The sequence below is a fragment of the Chiloscyllium plagiosum genome, chromosome 40 (assembly GCF_004010195.1).
Source record: "Chiloscyllium plagiosum isolate BGI_BamShark_2017 chromosome 40, ASM401019v2, whole genome shotgun sequence".
In the NCBI taxonomy this organism is placed as follows: Eukaryota; Metazoa; Chordata; class Chondrichthyes; order Orectolobiformes; family Hemiscylliidae; genus Chiloscyllium; species Chiloscyllium plagiosum.
Window position 1 is genome coordinate 6,654,061 of NC_057749.1, and position 23,269 is coordinate 6,677,329.

At 43.5% G+C, this 23,269-nt stretch overlaps 1 protein-coding gene across 11 annotated transcripts in view; it reads left to right on the forward strand.

The window, feature by feature from the left end:
- LOC122542474 (protein mono-ADP-ribosyltransferase PARP6) overlaps positions 1 to 23,269 on the forward strand; it is a 157,152-nt gene that overhangs the window by 128,832 nt on the left and 5,051 nt on the right. For 3 of the 11 annotated variants that reach the window (XM_043680211.1, XM_043680215.1, XM_043680218.1), the window contains 6 exons: positions 3,225 to 3,273; positions 9,544 to 9,656; positions 13,636 to 13,708; positions 16,526 to 16,595; positions 19,563 to 19,645; positions 22,555 to 22,618. In XM_043680211.1, coding sequence (XP_043536146.1) covers positions 3,225 to 3,273; positions 9,544 to 9,656; positions 13,636 to 13,708; positions 16,526 to 16,595; positions 19,563 to 19,645; positions 22,555 to 22,618 — 452 coding nt within the window. Of the gene's footprint in view, positions 1 to 3,224; positions 3,274 to 9,543; positions 9,657 to 13,635; positions 13,709 to 16,494; positions 16,879 to 19,562; positions 19,646 to 22,554; positions 22,619 to 23,269 lie in introns of those variants that run through there. The other 8 variants (XM_043680212.1, XM_043680216.1, XM_043680214.1 and 5 more) reach the window with 6 other exon arrangements.

Genomic DNA, 23,269 nt, shown 5'->3' on the forward strand with positions numbered 1-23,269 from the left:
ACCATCATTTATTGCCCATCCCTAATTGCCCAGAGGGCAGTCATTGCAGTGGGTCTGGAGTCACAGGTAGGCCAGACTAGGTAAGAATGGCAGTTTCCTTTCTGAAAGGGTATTAGTGAACCAGATGGGTTTTTCCAACAATTGATTCATGAGAAACACTCAATTCCAGATTTTGTTTTGATTGAATTCAACTTTCACCATCTGATGTGGTGGGACTCAAACCTGGGTTCCCAAAACATTACTTGGGTCTCTGGATTAACCACCCAGTGAGAACACACTAAGCCATTGCCTCCCCTTTATGGTAATGATATTTGTACTGAGATTTATCTGATTGGATCATCTCACATGATCTTTAAACAATGATAATCACAAAATAGTAATACAGTAGCGATAATGATAACTTTCGATAATCAGTGATTGCAGTAAAGAGTAGCCAGACACCACAACATCATTTCCCATCCATTTACAACAACAACTTCTATTTACATAGCATCTTTAAATGACTGAGATGTCCAAAGGTGCTTCACTGGAGCATTATTGAACACGCATTATACCAAACAACCTCTGGAGGTATAAAGTCAGATGAGCAAGAGATTGGTCAAAGAGATACCTTTCAGGAAGAGTTATGGATTTGGAAAGCAAAGCGAGGGCTAGGGAGGTAATCCCAGTGTTTAGGGGCCAGGGACTCAATCACAGTCACCAGTCGTGGAACAGTCGTGAAGGGGAATGCACAAGAAGCCAACATTGCAGGATTGCAGAGGTCTCAAAGAGTTGACAGGAATGTCAAATAGCTGCACAGAGGCCAGTATCCATCACCAAATCACCATTTATTTACTTCTGCATAGTACACTGGCTGTGACCAGCTAACTCAGAGTCAGTCCCCCGAACTGAGGAGATTCTAAATCTCCTGGTTATGTTGGTCAGCCAGGGCTTTCCTGATTGGGGTGGTTAACATGGGCCAATCAAGGACCTCGTAGTCAACAAGATCCCATTGGTTCCAATCACTGCAGAATGATGATGCCATAGAGGGATTCAAACGCAAGGTTGAGAACTTTAAAATAAGGTGCTGCTTAAGAGGGTGCCAGTAACACAGGTTAGTGAGCAGAATGTGGGGGAGGGAGAGGGTATGGGGGGGGGGGTGTGTCACAGGCCAACTAAGCTGCTTAAAGAGGAAATTTGGGTACTGTGGCCATCCAAGCTGCTGGCCAGTGTTTCCCTATGATTGCCAATCTCCTTTGGAACACCAGATAGGACAATTAGTCTTCATACTCCATTCTGGGAGCATGACTGTCTGCTGCAGTGCATGACATCTAATGGCAGTCATACAGCCATAGAGTCACACAGCATGGACACAGACCCTTCGGCCCACCTAGTCCATACAGACCATGTTCCCAAACTAAACTAGTCCTGCTTGCGTGTATTTGAACCATTTACCTCCGAATGTTTCCTATTCAAGCACTTATCTGAATGTCTTTTAAATGTTGTAATAGTAATAGCATCCATCACTTACTCTGGCAGTTCATTCAACATGCCATCCACCCAGTGGGTAAAAATGTTGCCCCTCACGTCTTTTTTCAATCTTTCTCCTCTCACCTTAAAAATATGTCCCCTAGTTTTGAACTCCTTCACATTATGGAAAAAGACCTCTGATGTTCAACTTATCTGTGCCCCTCCTGGTTTTATAAACTTCTGTAAGGTGACCTCTCAATCTCCTACGCTCCAGTGAAAAAAGTCCCAGCCAATCCTGTCCATTTTTGTAACTCAAACTCTCAATTCCTGGCAACTTGCTGGTAATTCTTTTCTGAACCCTGTCCAGTTTAATAATGTCCTTCCTATAACAACGCAACCAAAGCTGCACACGTACTCCAAAAGAGGCCTGTACAAACTCAACATGATGCAAAGGTCTGAGCAATGGAGGCAAGTGTGTGCTAAATACCTTCTTAACCACACTGTCTACCTGACATGCAAATTTAGACTAGATTCCCTACAGTGCGGAAACAGGCACTTCGGCCCAACAAGTCCACAGCGACCCTCCGAAGAGTAACCCACCCAGACCCACTCACCTACTCCCTACTAATGCACCTATCGCTATGGGAAAGTTAGCATGGCCAATTCACCTGACCTACACATCTTTGGACTGTGGGAGGAAACCAGAGCACCTGGAGGAAGCTCATGCAGACAGTTGTCTGAGGCTGGAATCGAACAGTGCTAACCACTGAGCCAGTGTGCTGCCCAAATTTCAAAGAATTAATTATCTGTACCCCTTAGGTCTCTGTGTTCTACAAAGCCACCCAATGTCCTACCATTAATTGTATAAGTCCTGCCCTTGTTTGTTTTAATAAAACGCAATACCTCACACTTATCCAAATTAAACTCCTTCTGCCTCTCCTCAGCCCATAGACCCAATTGATCAAGATCTCTTTGTCCTGAGAGATACCTTCTTCACTGTCACAATACCATCAACTTTGGTTTCATCTGGAAAACTTGCTTACCATGCTTCCCTTGTTCTCCCTTAAATCATTTAAATAAATGACAAACAAAAGTGAACCCAGTACCAATGCCTATGGAACACTGCTGGTCATAGGCCACCAGTCCAAAAAACAACCCTCCACCTTCGGACACCGATTGTGCTGCTTCTGGTCGGTGGTAAAGGATTTGAATTTGGTCTTGAGCAGCCCAATTTATCCTTAGAGCTCCCCCTCCTCAGCTTCTGTAATTTTGACAGTCTATGTACAAGGTTCCTGCAGACTGGTCAGGGGCATAGCTGACCAAGCCTCGAACACCACATTATCTCATAACTCAGTTGCTTTTGACCCCTTCCCGTTGTCATTTTGACTGCTTTATGTGTCTTTCAGTGGAATTGCAACATTAGACAAAGATACTTTAAGTTGAGAAATGAATTGGCCAATAGCATCTACACCTCCATTGTGGGGTTCACGCACCTTAGAACATCCTGAGATCAAGATGACTCCATATAAATGACATTTTGTTTTCCCCAGAAAGGACTGAGACCCATTGCAGGGGACAGATTATCAGTAAGGATGTGTAACCCTACTTTTCCCAATGACAACATGGTTTTCAACAGACCATTTCTGACAATGAATCATGAATCCCATTCCTTTCAGGTATTGGGATGGATGAGGGAGGAATTTGTGGGGGGGACATGGTTGGGTGGAGAACTAAATGGAAATTTAATAATGCAATGTTCTGTGTTTGTTTTCTAGGATTATCTCCAGCAACAGGTCTCACATCGTGAAACTACCACTCAGCAGAGTAAGTGGTTTCATTCTGTTATGTGGGCGGAATTTACCATTCTATTCCTCACGCAGCATCATTTAAAGGGCACGCCGTATTCTGGGCTAAAACAAAATGCTGCAAACATTGCCAATTTGGAATATTGTAAAACCAGTGGAAGTACTGAGCACATCAGGCAACTTTGGTGAAGAGGGAGACAGTTAATAGAGTCATAGAGATGTACAGCACAGAAACTGACCCTTCAGTCCAACTCACCCATGCCGTCCAGATAATCTAAACTGATCTAGTCCCACTTGTCAGCATTTGGCCCATATCTCTCTAAACCCTTCCTATTCATATACCATCCAGGTGCCTTTTAAATGTAATTATGCCAGCCTCTACCACTTCCTCTGGCAGCTCATTCCATACACGCACCACCCTCTGTATGAAAAAGTTCCTTTTAAATCTTTCCCCTCTCACATTCAACCTACGCCCTCTAGTTTGGACTCCCTGTACCCTGCGCAAAGCAACCTTGTCAATTTACCGTATCCATGCCCCTCATGATGTTATAAACCTCCACAAGGTCACCCCTCAGCCCCTGATGCTCCAGTGAAGAAAATCCCCAGACTGTTCAGCCTGTGGTTTGTGGCTGTTTGCATTTCATTAGATTGGTATTGGTATTTGTGGGGCCAATTGTATAATCGTTGGACAAAGTACACGCGTTAAAGGATTCAGCCTTATTTTAGCAGCCTGCTCTTGAGTTGTTAAGTGGGTCGAAAGGGTCATGAGGATCCGGAGCAGGGGCGGAGGGCATTTTCCTGCCGCAAAGTGACTGGCGAACGTTTCTGTGATGTGTGGTCCCATGGCCAGTCAACTGTGAACCACAAAGAGTTCCTGTTCCATTGTGCATTTGTCACTCTCATTGTAGGTCTCTCTGCCATAATGCACGATTCGTTAATGCGAATTCACTGTAACGCGATTGATGAATTGGGGCACCTTTTCTAAAGCGCGAACTTTTAAAACATGTACAGAGGAACCTCAATTGTCTGAAGCACATGGGTGGGAGTGTTTTGTTTGGTTAAGATAACATAATTAACATAAGATAACGCCAGATAACATAATTAGCCAAGTGTCGGGATTTGCGATCTTGTCCAGATAATCTGAAAGTTAGTTAATCGAATGCCAGACAATCGAGGTTCCTCTGTATTATTTATTGGTTATAACGCAATTCCGGCCCCACTAGTTTAAATGGTGCTGCTATTGCGCGATTGTCTTATAACACGGGATTGCACGAGAATAGAACTTCCGCGTCAAAGCAGAACTGACTGTAAGTATTTTTGTTTGTTCACAGGATGTGGGGGTCACTGGCTAGGGCAGTGTTTATTGCCCATCCCTAATTGCTCAGAGTGCAGTTCAAATCAACGCTATCTCTGTGGATTGTTTTTAATTCAGCAAATACTGAGGCACTGAAATGATTTGTGTACCAACGCCTAATGTCCCCTGTTGACATCCCAAGATAGGCCACCAAGAATATGTGCTTTGGCCCAGTAGCAGCACCACTGGAAATATGCAGGGCCATGTAAACCAGGCCATCTAAGGACAACAAATTTCATTCCCTAAAGGGCATTAGTGATGGGTTTTTATGACAATCAATGTGGTTGCATAGTTGCCATTTGGCTATTGTTTTATTTTATTCCAGATTTCTATTGCAGTCAATTTTCACTAACTGCTAAGGTGTGATCCAAATCCATGTTCCCAGGACATTCGCTTGGCTTCTGGACTGCTTGTCAATCAGTGACTTGAGCATCAGGCAAAGACTGGAGTGGTCTCAGTTGTGGTATCCTTTTACAGTCATACAGCCATAAGGTCATAGAGATGTACAGCACGAAAACAGACCCTTTGGTCCAACTTGTCCATGCCGACCAGATATCCTAAATTAATCTAGTCCCTTTTGCCAGCACTTGGCCCATATTGGTCCAAACTCTTCCTATTCATACACATAACCAGATGCCTTTTAAATGTTGTAATTGTACCAGCCTTCACCACTTCCTCTGGCAGCTCATTCCATACACACATTCTATACACGTACCACCCACTGCATGAAGAAGTTGCCCCTTGGGTCCCTTTTAAATCTTTCCCCTCTCACCCTATGCCCTCTAATTCTGGACTCCCCCACCCCAGGGAAAAGACCTTGTCTATTTATCCTATTCATGCTCCTCATGATTTTGTAAACCTCTATAAGGTCATCCCTTAGCCTCTGACACTCCAGGGAAAACAGCTCCAGCCTATGCAGCCTCTCCCTATAACCAAATCCTCCAACCCTGGCAACATCCTTGTAAATCTTTTCTGAACCCTTTCAAGTTTCACAACATCCTTCCAATAGGAGGGAAACCAGAACTGCACACAATATTCCAAAAGTGGTCTAACCAATGTCCTGTAGCCGCAACATGACCTCCCAACTCCTGTACTCGATGCTCTGACCAATAAAGGCAAGCATACCAAATGCCTTCTTCACTATCCTATCTACCTGCGACTCTACGTTCAAGGAGCTATGAAATTGCACTCCAAGGTCTCTTTGTTCAGCAACACTCCCCAGGACCTTATCATTAAGTATAATCCTCCAGATATACCAGTCCCGATTTCCCTTTGTGCTTTAGGTTTATGTTGGAGAGCACCATTTGCTGTTCACTCGTGTGACTCCTACATATTTCCAGTGTTGCAGACGTTGATAAATTCAGGTTTTCCTAGTGGCCTATTTGGGGACCTCAATAGGGGACATTATAAGTTGGTACACAAGTAGCTTTTGTGCCTCAGTGCTTGGTGAATGAAAGTAAACTGTATCTTGGGGCTTACAATGATCTGCTGTATCAAACAACTTTCTGACAATCAAGGGTTTAAGATATAAGGCAGAGGCTGGATAGGCTGGGACATTTTTCACTGGAGTGTAGGAGGTTGAGGGGTGACCTTATAGAGGTTGTTAAAACCATGAGGGGGATAGATAAAGTGAATGGCATGTGTCTTTTCCCTCGGGTGGGGTATTTCAAGATTGTGGGAGTACTTTTAAGACGAAAGGAGGAAGATTTTAAAAAGACATGAGAGGCAATTTTTTTTTAAACAGAGACTGGTTCACATGTGGAATGAACTTTCCAGAGCAACTGGTGGGTTTGGTACAGTTACAACATTTAAAAAACGTTTAGGTAAGTACATGAGTGAGAAACATTTGGAACTAGAGGGTATAGGTTTAGGGTGAGAGGGGAAAGATATAAAAGAGACCTACGGAACAATGTTTTCAGCAGAGGGTGATACGTGTATGGAATGAGCTGCCAGAGGAAGTGGTGGAGGCTGGTACAATTGCAATATTTAAGAGGCATTTGGATGGGTACATGAATAGGAAGGGTTTGGAGGGATATGGGCTGGGTGCTGGCAGGTGGGACTAGATTGGGTTGGGATATCTGGTCAGCATGGACTGGTTGGACCGAAGGGTCTGTTTCCATGCTGTACATCTCTATGACTCCATGACTAAGTGCAGGCAGGTGGGACTAGTTTAGTTTGGGATTATGTTTGGCATAGACTGGTTGGACCGAAGGGTCTGTTTCTGTGCTGGATGACTCTATAACTCTATAACTCTATCCATCAGCTTCTTGAAATAAAATCTAGGTTCTTGGGAAACGCTATGGAATTCTTGCAGCTGGGCATTGTGTGCATCTCTTGGCACTGCCAATGGGAAAAAAAAACGTTGGAGGTTGTAGCAGATGTCAGGGAATTGATTTTTAATTTTCTTTTTCACGAGGTATTGCTGGTAAGGCCTGCATTTGGTGTATATCCCCTTGAACTGAGTGGCTTGCTCAATGATTTCTGAGGGCAGTTGAGAGTCAATCACATTTGTAGTGCATCTGAAGTAATGTGTAGGCCAGACCAAGTAAGGGTGGTAGAGTTCCTCCCCTATGCATCAAAAGTGGAATGTTTCGTGATCACTACTCATGAGGCTAGCTTGTGATTCTAGATTTTATTATTTGTAATTGAATTTGAATCCACCTGCTTCCATGTTGATTTGAGCCCATGTTCCCAGACCATGAAATCTGAAACAAGCATAGAGAACACTGGAGAAACTCAGCAGGTCTGGCAGCATCTAAAGAGAAAGAAAGAGTTAATATTACCAGTCCACTATGACTGTTCCATTCCAAAGAAATCCCATTGGATGGAAAGGATTAGCTCTGTTTCAGTCTCTATAGAGGCTGCCACCGAAGTTGAGTTTCTCCAGTGTTGTCTGTTTTCAATCCCCAGACATTAGCCTTAGATTGCTAGACCACTGACATTACCACTACAACATCATCTGCCTGAATGTGATAGCCATATCTCCCTTTTACTCACTCCCAATCCAAAGGCGAGATGCAGAGGTTACATTTAAGCCCCGCCTCATCTCCTTCTGCATCCAGGTAGCTGAATGGCAACACTGGGATTGTGTTATGAACCAGGAGTGAAGCAATTAATTGTTTCAAAATAAGTCAACTCCTTAACTGTCATTGAGATTAAATCTTGCCCTTTCTTTTGGCTTCTCTGTTAACCTGAGCGAGTACTAAGATGAAAAGCAGCACAGCCTTTAGGTTAGCATGCCATTACAATTTCGCACACAGCTCAGCCCTTCATTTGATTGAAACTAAAGCTAAACTGTGTCATCAGGGTGGGATCTGGAATTTGGACATTATTCTCACCTGAAGAGTCATGGGCAACGTCAAATAAATTAGGTAGGTATTGCTGTCGAGGTTAAATGTCGTCAAACGTTTCAAACACAAAAATGATATTGTTTTACGGGATGGCGTGTGTTAACTATTGATTCAGTCCCTGTTTTGCCTGTTGTTGAGAATCAGTCAGAAAAAAAGTTAACAGTCGCCAAGTGGTAGTTTATGCCAGAAGAATTCCCCAAAGCTTGCACTCCGTGAATCAGAAGCTGTTGCTATTTCCTTGGCTAGCTCAGATGGACAGCACTGTGCCATCTTTATGCCAACCCCCATCCCCCCCCTCCTCCCAAACTACTGGACCCCAGTGAAGTCACTTAGAAAGATTTCAAGAGTGAGGTTTGTGTTTGTGAACTCCCATTGTGAAGCTGCTTGGCCATACCCTTCCCCGCTTTCCCTTGCACCCCAGTGCCACAAAAATGCTGAAGCGTGTGGTGCTGGAAAAGCACAGTAGGTCAGGCAGCATCTGAGGAGCAGGAGAATCAACGCTTCACCAGGAATGAAGGGCCTATACCCGAAACGTCGATTCTCCTGCTCCTTGGATGCTGCCTGACCTGCTGTGCTTTTTCAGTAACACACTCTCGACTCTGATCTCCAGCATCTGCAGTCCTCACTTTCTCCAAAAATGCTGAAGCCTCAAAGGTGTAATTAAATCTCATGATATTTTGGCCATGTCATCATGCTTTGTAGTTACAGGGAGGAATGTGCTGGTGGGGCTTAGGTGCAGAGTTGAGACCGCCACATTGTGGTCAATTATTTCAGCCAAGTTGGCATCTGATGTTAAATTCTAGGATGTTAAATCCATAAAATAATGAGTAGAAGAAAACATATATGCTGATAACATGGATGGTTTGTTGGTGAATGAATGATGTTCACATTTTAAAAACTTACACTTGCCTGTTCGATCATATTGTTTATCATAAACCCTCAGGCCAGATAGCACTTGCACAGAGCAGGAACCTGCCAACTATATACTCTGCGGATGAAAAAATTCTTTTGTTCTCACTGTCTGCCGTAAGCATACGCAGACACTTTTATAGGTTGGCAGCCAATGGGTTTAGTCACATTATAAATCGCCATCAAATCCTGAGGTGGGACTTGAACTGGGAGCATTTGGTCCAGATGCAACCCACTAGTGCAAAGCAATACAGGATAGAAGGTCCCATATTGACTCCAGGGAATGAGTGAGTCAGCAAAGCAGTCACTGGGTTAGGCTGGAGGAAGAAAAATCAGGACGAGTTCCTGCTCTCAACTAGTACCCAGTTGGCTCCAGTGGAAGATGCTTGAATGTAAATGGCAGCTCCTCACAGGACATTTTCTCTTCTCTCTGACCTTTCCATTCCGGGTAGTCTCCAAGATGACAGAGAGAGACACACCAGCACAGAGAGAGAGTCCCTTCAGGGGAGGCAGCAGGGGTTTGGAACAGTTGGACTCTTACTCCCGTCAGAGAGCCCTTTGTGCAGTGACACATCAATCGGTGGCATGGAGTGACGGAGCCAGGCGGTTAGGAGCTCAGCTCAGGTTGTCTCCGATGTTGTGACTTTGTGAACCTGCCATATCTTTCTTTTCACAGCAGTTGAAATTCATGCACACCTCGCACCAGTTCCTCCTGTTGAGCAGCCCCCCAGCCAAGGAAGCACGTTTTCGTACTGCCAAAAAGCTCTACGGCAGCACCTTCGCTTTCCAGTGAGTACCAGTACCTTCGCAGACAAGAACACAAAATATAAATAAAAGCTTTGAGTAAACATTTGGCCTTTTCCAAATCTTTACCAGATGTCTTGCCGATGCTATGGTATCACATTCCCCTGCGCATTACCCTTTGGTATGATGCAAAGGTTGGGTGACAGAAACAGACATTCCTGATGAAGGACTTATGCCCGAAACATCAACTCTCCTGCTCTCGGATGCTGCCTGACCCTTTGTGCTTTTCCAGCGCCACACTCCAGCATCTGCAGTCCTACTTTTTCCTACTCCCTGACAGGAACAGCGCCAGTCTTAAAAATTTCAAAAGCGAATCAGGTGGAAACACAAAAAGCAGAGAAAAAAAAACCAGCGCTGAGAAGATGGTTGTCAGTCGAGTTGGACAGCCATTTCACAGAACAAGTGCAGACATAATGATCCAAATGGTCGATGTTGTATAGTAATGTAAGGATACTTAAGGTGGAGGGTGAGCAGCCGTGGTACACATTGGTACCAATGACATAGCTAGGAAAGGGGATGAGGACCTGAAAAGTGATCATACGGAGTTAGGTTGGAAGCTAAAAGGCAGGACGAGCAGAGTAGTAATCTTAGGACTACTGGTGCCATGGGCTAGTGAGGCTAGGAACAGACAGAGAGTGCACCTGAACATGTGGCTGCAGACGAGTTGCACCTGAACTGGAGGGGCACCAATATCCTGGGTGGGATGTTTGCTAGAGCTCTTTGGGAGGGTTTAAACTAGTTTGACAGGGGGGTGGGAGCTAGGGATCAGAGGATGGGGTAGCTGGTGAACAGGCAGATACAGCGTGCAGACAGTCTGTGAGGAAGGATAGATTGTTGATAGGGCAAAGTTGCAGTTAGTGTGAAGCGTCAGGAATAAGTTTGATGAACTTAGAGCATGGATCAGTACTTGGAGCTATGATGTTGTGACCATTACGGAGACTTGGATATCATAGGGGCAGGAATGATTGTTGGATGTTCTGGGGTTTAGATGTTCAAAATGAATAGGGAGGGAGGTAAAAGAGGTGGGTTGAGTGGCATTGCTAATCAGGGACAGTATCACAGCTGCAGAAAGGGAGGTCATCGAGGAGGGTTTGTCTACAGAGTCAGTATGGGTGGAAGTGAGAAAACAGGAAAGGAGCAGTCACTTTATTGGGAGTTTTCTGTAGACCCCCCACTAGCAACAGAGACATGGAGGAATTGATTAGGAGGCAGATTTTGGAAAGGTGCAGAAGTAACAGGGTTGTTGTCATGGGTGATTTTAACTTCCCTAATATTGATTGGAATCTGCTTTGTGCAAATTGTTTGGATGGAGCAGATTTTATCAGGTGCGTCCGGGAAGAATGCTTGACTCAATATGCAAATAGGCCAACTAGAGGGAAGCCATATTGGATTTGGTGCTCGGCAACGAACCAGGTCAGGTGTCAGATCTCTCAGTGGGAGAGCATTTCGGTGATTGTGATCACAAATCCCTGACGTTTACTATAGTCATGGACAAGGATAGGAACAGATGGTATGGGAAAGTATTTAATTGGGGGTGGGGGAATTCCAATGCTATTAGGCAGGAACTGTGGAGCATAAATTGGGAACAGATATTCTAAGGGAAATGCTTGACCGAAATGTGAAGGTTGTTTAGAGAGCATTTGCTGGGAGTGCTGGATAGGTGTGTCCCACTGAGGCAAGGAAGGGATGGTAGGATGAAGGAACCTTGGGTGACAAAGGATGTGGAACACCTTGTCAAGAGGAAGAAAGAAGCACACTTAAGGTTGAGGAAGCAAGGATCAGACAGGGCTCTAGAGGGGTACAAGGTAGCCAGGAAGAAAGTGAAAAATGGACTGAGGAGAGCTAGAAGGAGGCATGAAAAAGCCTTGGCAAGTAGGATTGAGGAAAACCCTAAGATGTTCTACACTTATGTGAGGATCAAGAGGATGGCCAGAGTGAGGGTTGGACTGATCAGGGATAGTGGAGGGAACTTGTGCCTGGAGTAGGAGGAGGTAGGGGAGGTCTTAAATGAATACTTTTGCTTCAGCGTTCACTGGTAAGATGGAACTTCTCATTTGTGAGGACAGTGTGAAACAGGCTGGTATGCTTGAACTGGTTGATGTTAAGAAGGAGAATGTGCCAGAAATTTTGAAAACACGAGGATAGATAAGCCCCATGGGCCAGACGGGATACTCTGGGAAGTGAGAGAAGAGATTGCTGTGCTTCTGGCGATGATCTTTGTGTCCTCATTATCCACTGGAGTAGTGCCAGATGATTGGAGGGTGATAAATGTTATTGCCTTGTTCAAGAAAGGGAATAGGGTTAATCCTGGGAATTACACACCAGTTTGTCTCACGATGATGGTGGACAAATTATTGGTGAGGATTCTGAGAGACAAGATTTATGATTATTTAGAAAAGCATAATTTGATCAGAGGTAGTGAGCATGGCTTTGTGAATGGCAGGTCATGCCTCACAAGCCTTATTGAGTTCTTTAAGGATGTGACAAAACACATTGATAAAGGTAGAGCAGTGGATGTATAGTACATGGATTTTAGCAAGGTGTTTGATAAGGTTCTCCATGATAGGCTCATTCGGAAAATAAGGAAGCATGCGACACAGGGAAATTTGGCTGTCAGGATACAGAATTGATTGGTCAATAGAAGACAGAAGCTGGAACTCGATGGAAATATTAAGCCTGCGCTCGGTGACCGCAGGGATCTGTTCTGGGACCTCTGCTCTTTGTGATTCTTATAAATGACTTGGATGAGCAAGTGAAAGGGTGGATTAGTAAGTTTGCTGATGACATGAAGGTTTGTGGTGTTATGGATAGTGTGGGGGGTTGTTGAAGGTTGCAATGGGACTTTGTAGGATGCAGAGCTGGGCTTAGAAGTGGCTGTTGGAGTTCAACCTGGAAAAGTGTGAAGTGATTCATTTTGGAAGGTCAAATTTGAATGGAGATTATAGGCAGGATTCTTGGCAGTGTGGAGGAACAGAGGGATTTTGAGGTCCACGTCCGTAGATCCCTCAAAGTTGCCAACCAAGTCGATAGGATTGTTAAGAAGGCATATGGTGTGTTGGCTTTCATGAGCTGGACAATTGAATTTAAGAGCCATGAGGTTATGCTGCAGCTCTGGTGTGACCACACATGAAATATTGTGTTCAGTTCTGGTCAGCTCACAATAGGAAGCTTTAGAGAGGGTGCAGAGGAGTTTTGCCAGGATGTTGCCTGGACTGGAGGGCATGTCTTATGAAGAAAGGTTGAGGGAGCTTGGGCTTTTCTCATTGGAGTGAAGAAGGGTGAGAAGTGATAGAGATGTACAAGATAATGAGAGACATGGATAGAATGGATAGCCAGGGACTTTTTCCCAGGGCAGAAATGGCTATCATGAGGGGGCATAATTTTAAGGTGATTGGAGGAAGGTTTAGGGGAGATGTCAGAGGTAGATGTATTGAAGGGAAGGAATAGAATGATAAACTGATAAAGTTGGATGAATAAAGGAGGCTGTTAAGGTGGGTTAAACCATCCCAAAGGGCCAAATGCTCTCAGTCAATGCTCTGCATTAATTTGTTTTTGGTAGTTTGCAGGATGAACAGAAGATGCATCAAATTTTCTCCTCTTCATGAAATATTTCAGATCCATGTGAATAGGGTAATAAGGCCATGACAAGCCAATCTATGGCAGATCTGCCAATACTGCTCTCTTCCATTAGCATGCAAACCCCAGGTTGTGTGCATAAATGCTAGAGAGGACCTGTAACCTGCTGACTCAAAGGCAAGACTGTCATCAGTTTACTCTTCAAAAGCCGTTTGCTATGACACTCGTCAGGATTACTGTTCTAGAGAAAGCTGTGCGTTTGCTTCCTTCAAGATGTACAGACAAACATAATTAATCCTATCAATCAGTAATAGTGTTGAAGATTGAATGGCTTTACTGTGTAATGAATTTGTGCTTAACATTGTTTCTCTCTTTCATCCTGTAACAGTGGATCGCACATTGAGAACTGGCATTCTATTCTGAGAAATGGCCTCGTCAATGCTTCTTATACAAAATTACAAGTAAGTATTCCCTTGTGAATGGTATAAAAGAAGATTAATTATATTCTTACTATCGCAAGAACTTTCTCTCAGTTAGAACACTGCAGCTTATTAGCCTGCATTCAAAAGATGGAGAGATTGCAGATGAGATTCATGTGAGTAAAACTAGGCTTCCATTATAAAAGAGAAGATGGGGAAAGAGAGGGTAAGAACAGATCTGACCAAGATGTTTAAAATTATTAAGGATGTTGACGAGTTAGTTTATTTCCACTCATTAACTGAACTGACAATGTATTTTAAAATAGCCAAAAGCATGAAAGGGTGAGGTTAGTCAGTCAAAGGAATTTTATTTTTAACAAAGAGAGCATTTAGGGAGTGGGGTGTACACCCAGAAACAGTCGAGGTAGGATCCATTGTAAGTTTTAAAAAAAATTGATAGATATTTGAAAAATAAACTTAAGAAATGAAATGATGTGGTGAAAGAGAGTGCCTATGTTAGTTTTCAGCGAATTGATACAAAGGCTTTGGGCTGAATTCTACACTATAAACCTCTAAGATGACCATGTTAAAATGACAGTGAGGAGCTAACCATAGAGTATAATAGGACAGCGAACTGGTCTGACATCTGATACTATTGTCATTGCAACCTTTCCCTGTTGACCCTGTCCAGCTCTGTCAGTGTGTGTTTTGCATAGGTGTAGCATAGTTATTGGATATTGGTTATTGCAGAGAGAGAATTGGATTATCTGTACTTTTGGCACCTTCAAGTAGCTTCTAATTGATCTGCCCCTGCCAACAAATGATTATTTTTAATGTCAAATCTGTCGCTGCTTTGGAATTATACTCTTTATGGTATTAAACGCAAACTGTGGCCATGTTTCCTCTAAAAACTACCCTTAGAACAAAATTCAATGATGTGGAGGTGCCAGTGTTGGACTGGGGTGGATAAAGTTAATAATCACATGACACCAGGTTATAGTCCAACAGCTTTTGGAGTGCTACTCTTTTGTCTGGTAACTCATATCCCATTAGTTACCTGATGAAGGAGCAGCGTTCTAAAAGCCTGTACTTTCAACTAAACCTCTTGGACTATAACCTTGTGCTGTGTGAACCTAATGTGAGATGAATCTAGGCAGCCAAATGTCAACTCAGGTGCCAGATTGCTTTTGAATAATGGGGTATGTGCTCCCAACGCATTCAAAATGGGCACCTTAGAACCAACTGCGCATGCATAATTTCACACATTTGCACAAATGATTCCAGTGACACTGGAGAATATTTCTACTGCAGAATTCTAACTTCTGTAACATATGTTTCACTGCAGACTGACTGTAACTGAGGAGCTGGGCTGCCCCCAGGACAGCACCACCTCACTAGGGAAGCAGGCTGCACAGCTACAGTCTCAAATTAAGGATAAGCAACAGCGGGTTTCAACTTGTTGTGCCACTGGTACCTACCAATTGAAGTGTTAAGGCAGTAATTATCTAAACTGTATTGTCATGTGTTGCTGTACTTACTGTTTAAAGTCACCATAGTCCCAATAGCTTCCCTCTCATCAGAGAGAGACGGCTGGTTTTGAGTTTAACCTGAGGGTGACCGCAGCTCAGGCAAAGGGGCAAAAGTGAGAAGGTGGGTCCTTCATGATAACCACAACTGGAAATTGAACCCAAACAGATGGCATCACGATATCGCAAACCAGTCGTCAAGTCAATTGAGCCAAGTGACCCCCTTATTTACTGCTAAGAGGCTGCTGGGTCCATAAATGTCACTTGTACATTCTCCCCCCATCCCTTTTTTCCTGCACCTATGCAGGACTTCAGATTAGATGTTGTGATTTTTGTATCTGTGGTGGTATGTTCTCCATCTAGCAGGGTATTGGTCACAAGCATGATGAAGGGCTTATGCCTGAAACACCCTGCTCCTCAGATGGTGCCTGACCTTTTCCAGCTCTACACTCTCGACTCCACGAGCACTACCTTTGATTGAATGCTGTTCTCCTTTGTATGTTTCTCCCCAGCCTCAGGCTAGCTACCTTTCACAGGTGCTTCCTCTCTCCTCTGAGATCCACACACTAATCAGGAGAGACGTGTAATAGCCTGAACCTCGAGCTTGCTGTAATCTCGTATTGATGCCAGCTGTCAGGAAGCGCATCTGTACTAGGATGAGATGACAGCATCTCCTGCTTGATGACCCTTCTCTTATCACCAACTCCACTCAACACCCACTCTACCCACCCAGTAAAAACTGATACCAGTGATTGAATGTGTGGAGCAGGAGTCGGAAGAAGCCTTGATGGAGGTGACCAACTGACTGGTCAAAGAGTGAGGTTTTAAGGAGTATAGTGAAGCAGGAAAGGCTGTGGTGAGCCAAAAGGAAGTGGGAAGAGAACCTCACACACAGAGTGTTGCTGCGAGGCTGTGGGCTTAATGGCACACCAGTATTCGGCAAGAGGGAGGGGAGGATAAGGAGCCTTGGGACTCCAGTTTCTAACATCAGAATGATAGCTCAAAGTCCTAATATACAAACTGCTGCTGCAATTAACTATAGCTTTCTTCCAAACAATCATAGAAAGATTATCAGGACAAAGGGGAAGCCATAGAAGAGAACAACGAAGTTTCCCAATTGTCAATAATAGAGGTTAATTAACATTAACAGTTCTCCCTCCTGAGTACTTTCTTTTTGGTCAAAGCTCCATTTGCTTTAGAGTACAAGGTATACCATTCATATTCCATGCAGCTTGCTGTCCGTGCAAATGTTATGATATACTTAAGCCTTTGATTACAGTCCAAGTATTTGCTCACCTATAGTCGTAACGATCACACTGCTGTCTCTTACAAGCTGCACGGTGCAGCCTATGGCAAAGGAATCTATCTGAGCCCAATCTCCAGCATTTCTTTTGGATACTCAGGTAAGTGACTCTTCTCTGCACCTCCCTTCAGCTGGTCTAGATCAAGTTTAATCCGTCACCAGTTCTTAAATATAGTTCTTCTGCTTGTTTTACAAATGGTCAATCATTTTGATTTACCCCACTGCAAAAACTGATGTGGGTTTATTCCAAGAGGGGATAATCAATATAAATGAAAAGTTAGCTTCATTGTTCTCGATTAGGACATAAATTGTTTTAGATTAGATTCACTAAAGTGTGGAAACAGGCCCTTCAGCCGAACAAGTCCACACCGACCCTCCAAAGAGCAGCCCATTCCCCCACATTCACCCCTGACTAATGCACCTAACACTATGGGCAATTTAGCATGACCAATTTACCTGACCTGCACGAGGAAACCAGAGCACCCGGAGGAAACCCACACAGACACGGGGAGAATGTGCAAACTCCACACAGACAGTTGCCCGAGGTGAGAATTGAACCCGGGTCCTTGGTGCTGTGAGGTAGCAGTGCTAACCACTGAGCCTCAATTGTATTGAGGTTCTGAGTGGATTCCATTTCGGATTAGTACATCAGCTTGGTACAGTGGTTCAACATTGCTAAACAAGAGGTTTTTTTCCTTCTATTAATTCATGAGATTCACACTAGGCCAATATAAATTACCTGTCCTTAATTGCCCCAGAGGAAGTTAAGAGTCAACCACATTGCTTTGGGTCTGGAGTCACGTGTCAGCCTGAGCAGGTAAAGATGGCATTTCCTTCCCTAAAAATCATTGGTGAAGTAGATGGACTTTCCCAACAATGGCCTAGTGGTATTATCATTAGATTGTTAATCCAAAGACCCAGGTAACATTCTGGGGACCCGGATTCAAATCCTGCCATGGCAGATGGTGGAATTTTAATTCAACAAAAAATCTGGACTTCAGTGTCTAATGATGAATCATGAAACCATTGTTGATTATTTGAAAAACCCATCTGGTTCACTAATGCCCTTTAGGGAAGGAATTTATTATCTCACCTGGTCTGGGCTACTTGTGACTCCAGACACATGGCAATGTGGTTGACTCTGAACTGCCCTCTGGGCTATTAGGGACAATAATCGCTGGTCTAACCAGTGACACCCACATCAGTGATTGAATAAAAAAAACTGTGAACAGTTTTACTGCCCTTTACTGTATTTAAGGAAAAGTACAATTGCATTGAAAGCAATTTAGTGAAATCTCACTGGACTGGTTCTTGGAATGAGTGGTTTGGCATTTGAGAAAGTGGTGAGCAGTTTGCCTATGCTCAAGAGGTTTCAGAAGAATGAGAGGCAATCTTGTTGAAGCATGTAAGATTCTGAGGGGGCTTGACTGAGCTTTGACCTCTCCTGGGTGAATGTTCAGGTGGTACCATGCCGACATGAGATGTCTCCCATTTAGGCTGAGTTCAATGTTTTGATTGGGAAGGGAATCAAGGGTCATAGGGGACAAGCAGGCAAGTAGGGTACAATTCTATCAGCCATGATCTTCTTGAATGGTGGAGCAGGCTCAATGGGCAGAAGAGCCTACTCCTGCTCCTAGTTCTTATAATCCGAGTGGCAGAGCACACAACCACACAAGCTAATAAAATTTATAGTTTATATTAGTGACTACATTAGCACATGATAGCTTAATATGTTTACAAGGCATTTCTCCACTTGTTTCAATGAAAACATTAAACCATTCAATATAAGTGGATTTACATATCTTAAAGAGCTGGGGAATGGATTAAAAATGTTTGTGCATTAGTTTCACAGTACTTTCTTGCCTTAAAACATTGTTCAGAAATGGACCCCCATCATAAATATAACTTAAATTCGTTGGCAATGTAAAAGCAGTGGAAGTTTCAACTGTATTTACTGCCTTTTGGTTATTGTCTCCAGTCTAAATTCCCACAAAAAAAACCCTGCTGCTGATTTAGAATGGGGACTGTGGGCTGAACATCTACCCTGTTTTCTAAGGTTGACCAAACTATAGATAAACTGTCCAACTACCACTGTCACTGAAGTCAAGACCAGTCACCTCAGCTCAGACCAGTAACTGAATCCGGACCTTGCCTACTCTGTATTCCAATTGGTGAGGCATCCATCCAATGAGGCATCATGTTACTGAGCAACATTATCAACAAACAAACAGAAATTAGACTAGATTCGGTTGCAAACAAACTGGCAAATTTAGTGTGTGGCAGTCAATAAAAATATATTTAAATCTTTCCTTTTGTTTTTAAATTGCCCAGGGTCTTGGGAGACTGTAATTCCTCATTGGTTTCACCATTGCAACATTTTTGTCCATCTTTGGTTGATTTGCCAATCAGACAGCACCATTTTCTCCTGCAGTATAAATTATTGTGATCATTGAAATTTTCCATTCTTGCATTTGTCCTGATGAGCGCAAAGTGAAAACCTTGTGTAGCCTGTCTTTTTCTCTTCGGAAATAGTCATAAATGTTCACTTTTCTGGCTTTGTTTATTTATTGAACACTAGAATGTTAGTGCTATTAACCCAATTAACTAATACATTTGAGGAGATTGATCAAAGGCAATTGAATAGAGCTTGAGATGTAGGGTTTAGAGTCTAAATATTCACCTTGCTACTCAAAGTCCTCCTGTATTTTTTTTTAATGTTACGTCTCATGTTAAAAACAGAAGGTCACAACAAACCAGCTACTGGTGAATTTGTGTATCCATGTGGGTTAATAGATTCAAAACCAATATGTATATAGACACTTTAAAGTGTGTTTTCTGAACAGCAGTATTCCAAACATGAGTCCTGCACAGAAGCAGACTTGGTGTGCTTCTTTCAAAGGCTGCATTAAAACAAGAAAGTGGATAGCATCTGTGCACAATCCCTACCCAATTAGAGCTTGTATCCCACTGCATTTTGCTGCCATTTCCTGTATCTGTTTGCTGAGATTGATAACTATTTTATTTTCTGTTGGAAAAGAAATGTAGTAAACTGTTGCTTACTTTCTAGGAATGGGCAAAGGACAGCATCGCATGCCATCAAAGGATGAGCTGGTACTCCGTTATAACCGGATGAACACAATTCCCCAGGTATTAGTACCCAATTTCCTTGTTGGTCTCTGCAAGAATGGAGTCTGTCTGCAAAGCTCTGCAACTGTCCATTAACCAACTTGCGTCAGGCTTCTTGTCCAGGTGGGTGATTGAGTGGAAGTCACGGGAAGTCGGCTTGGGATCTAAGCAGGTCAGCGTCATCTGATTCTGTAGTCTAGAATCTGGGGCTCAGATCTGATGTTCAGCTGCATATTTGCTTTGAATCTCTAAGGCTGCTGCTCTATTGCGAGAAAGTGAGGACAGCAATGCTGGAGATCAGAGTCGAGTGTGTGGTGCTGGAAAAACACAGCTGGTCAGGTAGCATCCGAGGAGCAGGAGATTCGACAGTTTGGGCATAAGCCCTTCATCAGGAAGTCCTTCCAGCACCACACTCTCGACTGCTGACTTATTGCCTCAGGCAATAGGGTCAGCTACAAGATTAAAGTTTTCTGGACTGAAATTTATCGACTATCTCACTGTTGTGACCACACCAAGCATGTTCGTAGAGTGGTCAGTGATCTGCCACTTTGTACTGCTGCTGTAGTATCCATTGTAGACAAGCAGGAGGCTGGAAGAACCCAGCACGGCAGGCAGCATTTCAGGTATAACCCTTCTTCAGGAAAGAAGCATCCTTTAGCTTTTTCTTGCTGGTGTGTTCCAATTGAAACAGCTATAATCTGGAACAAGTTCAAAGGTTAGTTTAGGGGCGGCATGGCGGCTCAGTGGTTAGCACTGCTGCCTCACAGCACCAGGGTCCCAGGTTCAATTCCAGTCTCAGGCAACTGTCTGTGTGGAGTTTGCACATTCTCCCTGTGTCTGCGTGGGTTTCCTTTGGGTGCTCTGGTTTCCTCCCACAGTCCAAAAATGTGCAGGTTAGGTGAATTGGCCATGCTAAGTTGCCCATAGTGTTAGATGCATTAGTCAGAGGGAAATGTGTCTGGGTGGGTTACTCTTCAGAGGGTCGGTGTGGACTTGTTGGGCCGAAGGGCCTGTTTCCACACTGTAGGGAATCTAATCTAACCTATTTCGCAGCTACTGTTGAAAATTACAAAATGAAAAAAAGTGACAGCTGTCTGCTAAAATACAGATACAAAGAGTAAAAGTAGGAATGGCTAACATTAAAAGCAAGAGCAGTCAGTTGTTATTGCAGACCGATTGACTTGAAGATCCTTTTTCTGAGGTGTCTGAGGAGTTCTTGAAAACTTGACGTCTGAACTCAGCAGCTACAATGGCATCTGTTCTCCTCACTGGAGGACTGAGCAGACCGTGCTCTGGGAGGAAGTGAAGGTGCCTGCGTAGCCTAATTCAGTACAGCGTTCTCTTACTCCCTGTGCACCACTTGGCTGGGTATGCTGTCAGATCATGTCTGTCAGAGTCCTTTTTGGGGTTCTGAAAAACTTGGTGAGTCAAGGCCTGTCTATTCAGATCAAAGCTTAAGATGGCTATCGGGTTACCATCAATAACTCATTGCTTCATAAAGCAAGGAATTTAGAATTTTAGAATTAGGTTTATTGTCATGTATACTCAAATACAGAAGTACAGGAGTACAGTGACAAGTTCACATGATGCCATCTTCGGTACAAAGTACCTCGATCCAAATCTTAGGTACAAAATAGAGAAATAAAGTAAACAAAAAAGTTACATTACCTTCCAGTTATTCATAGTATAAGTTAAAAAAGTAAGAAAGCTAAACATTACAGTCTCGCTTTGAAGGGTCTGCAATAGATCAGTGCAGGGACCTTCCACATGTGGTCTGACTGGGCTCGCAGGTCAGTTATGCTAGAACTTCCTGTGCTGGCCTTCCTGTCTATACTTTGTCCCCCGAGTGTATGCATTTAAAGTGTTGTGAGGAGGGTAACAGACTGGCCAAAGTTACACAGCTTCCTTCATCTCCTGGTTTCCACAGTTTGTGGCATCTTACAGACCTCGGATTGATCTCCATGGTTTGTTTCGCCTCTTCCAGGCCCGGCTTTTGGGTAGGAATAGGAAAGCGTCCAGTCACAACCTCTCCAGCTGTCCGAGTGTAGGATCGTCTTATTGGAGCAGCTTGTCATTTTCCTCTCCCTCATTGTCAATTAACTAGAAACATAACAACATACGCAGTGGAGAGATTGGAGGATGAAGCAATGGTCCTGCAGTATTAAGATAGCAGTGACACACTGTCTTTTAAAGGGTGAGACATTGATGTAGTAATCTTGTTAGAATTCAGATGAACATTCTGGGGACACAGGTATAAATCTTGGCAGCTGCTGGAAGTTTTGTTAAATTAATAAATCTCATGGGCGGCACAGTGGCACAGTGGTTAGCACTGCTGCCTCACAGCGCCAGAGACCTGGGTTCAATTCCAACCTCAGGCAACTATCTGTGTGGAGTTTGCACGTTCTCCCTGTGTCTGCGTGGGTTTCCTCCAGGTACTCTGCTTTCCTCCCACAGTCCAAAAATGTGCAGGTTAGGTTAATTGGCCATGCTAAATTGCCTGTAGTGTTAGGTGAAGGGGTAAATGTAGTGGAATGGGTCTGGGTGGGTTGCTCTTCAGAGGGTCAGTGTGGACTTGTTGGGCCGAAGGGCCTGTTTCCACACTGTAAGTAATCTAATCTAGTTATAATAATGGTGACCATGAAACTAATAACCCACTTGGTTCATTAATGTCCATTAGGAAAGGAAATCTACTGTCCTTACCTGGTCTGGCTGACAAGTGGCTTCAGACCAACAGCAATGTGGTTGATTCTTAACTGTCCTCCACTTAGTACAAGGGCAGAAGAAGAGTAACAAATAAAATGAGAATCCATTCATTACTCCCACATCCAACAACAATAATAGTGAAATGAAAAGATTGAAAATCTCCCAGTGCACACAGTTTCAATTATTTCTTCTGTTTTCACTTGACTAATATTTTCATGTTCCTCCTACAGACGAGACCGATTCAGTCCAGATTTCTACAGAGTCGAAACCTAAACTGTATAGCACTTTGTGAAGGTATGAATCATCTTTACTTCCTAACATGCAACCTCCAAGGTTTCATTAACAGAGGCACAGAGTACAAAAGCTAGTTGCATTTATATAAAACACAAGCTCAGTCTGAACTGGAGTATTGTGTCCAGTTATGGCCATCGCAGTTTGTATTTGAGTGCAGAAAGAATTCACAGCAATGGTTCCAGGGATTAGGAACTTCAGTTATGTGGAGAGATTGGAGATGTTGGGGCTGTTTCTCTTCAGAGAAGAGGAGGTTGAAGGAGATTTGATAAAGGTGTTCAAAATCAAGAGGGGTGCTGGTAGAGTAGCTAGTTTTCCCACTAATGGAAGCATCAAAAACAAGAGGGTGTGGACATGAGGCAAAAGAAATAATGACAACGTAAGGAAAATCTTTTTCATGTAGGGAACGTTTGGGGTCTAGACACACTGCTTAACACTGTGGTGGATGCCGATTGAATTGAGACCGTAAGAGGAACTTGGGTTATGAGCTGAAAAGGAAGAATGTTCAATACTTTGAGGAGAAGGCAGAGGAGTGGCACTCAGTAAATTTCTTCTTTGGAGATACAGTGTAGATGTGATGGGCTCAATGGTCTCCTCCGGTGATTCCTTCACATAGTGTCGGCAGTATGTTGCCACGTCAAGAGATTATCACCA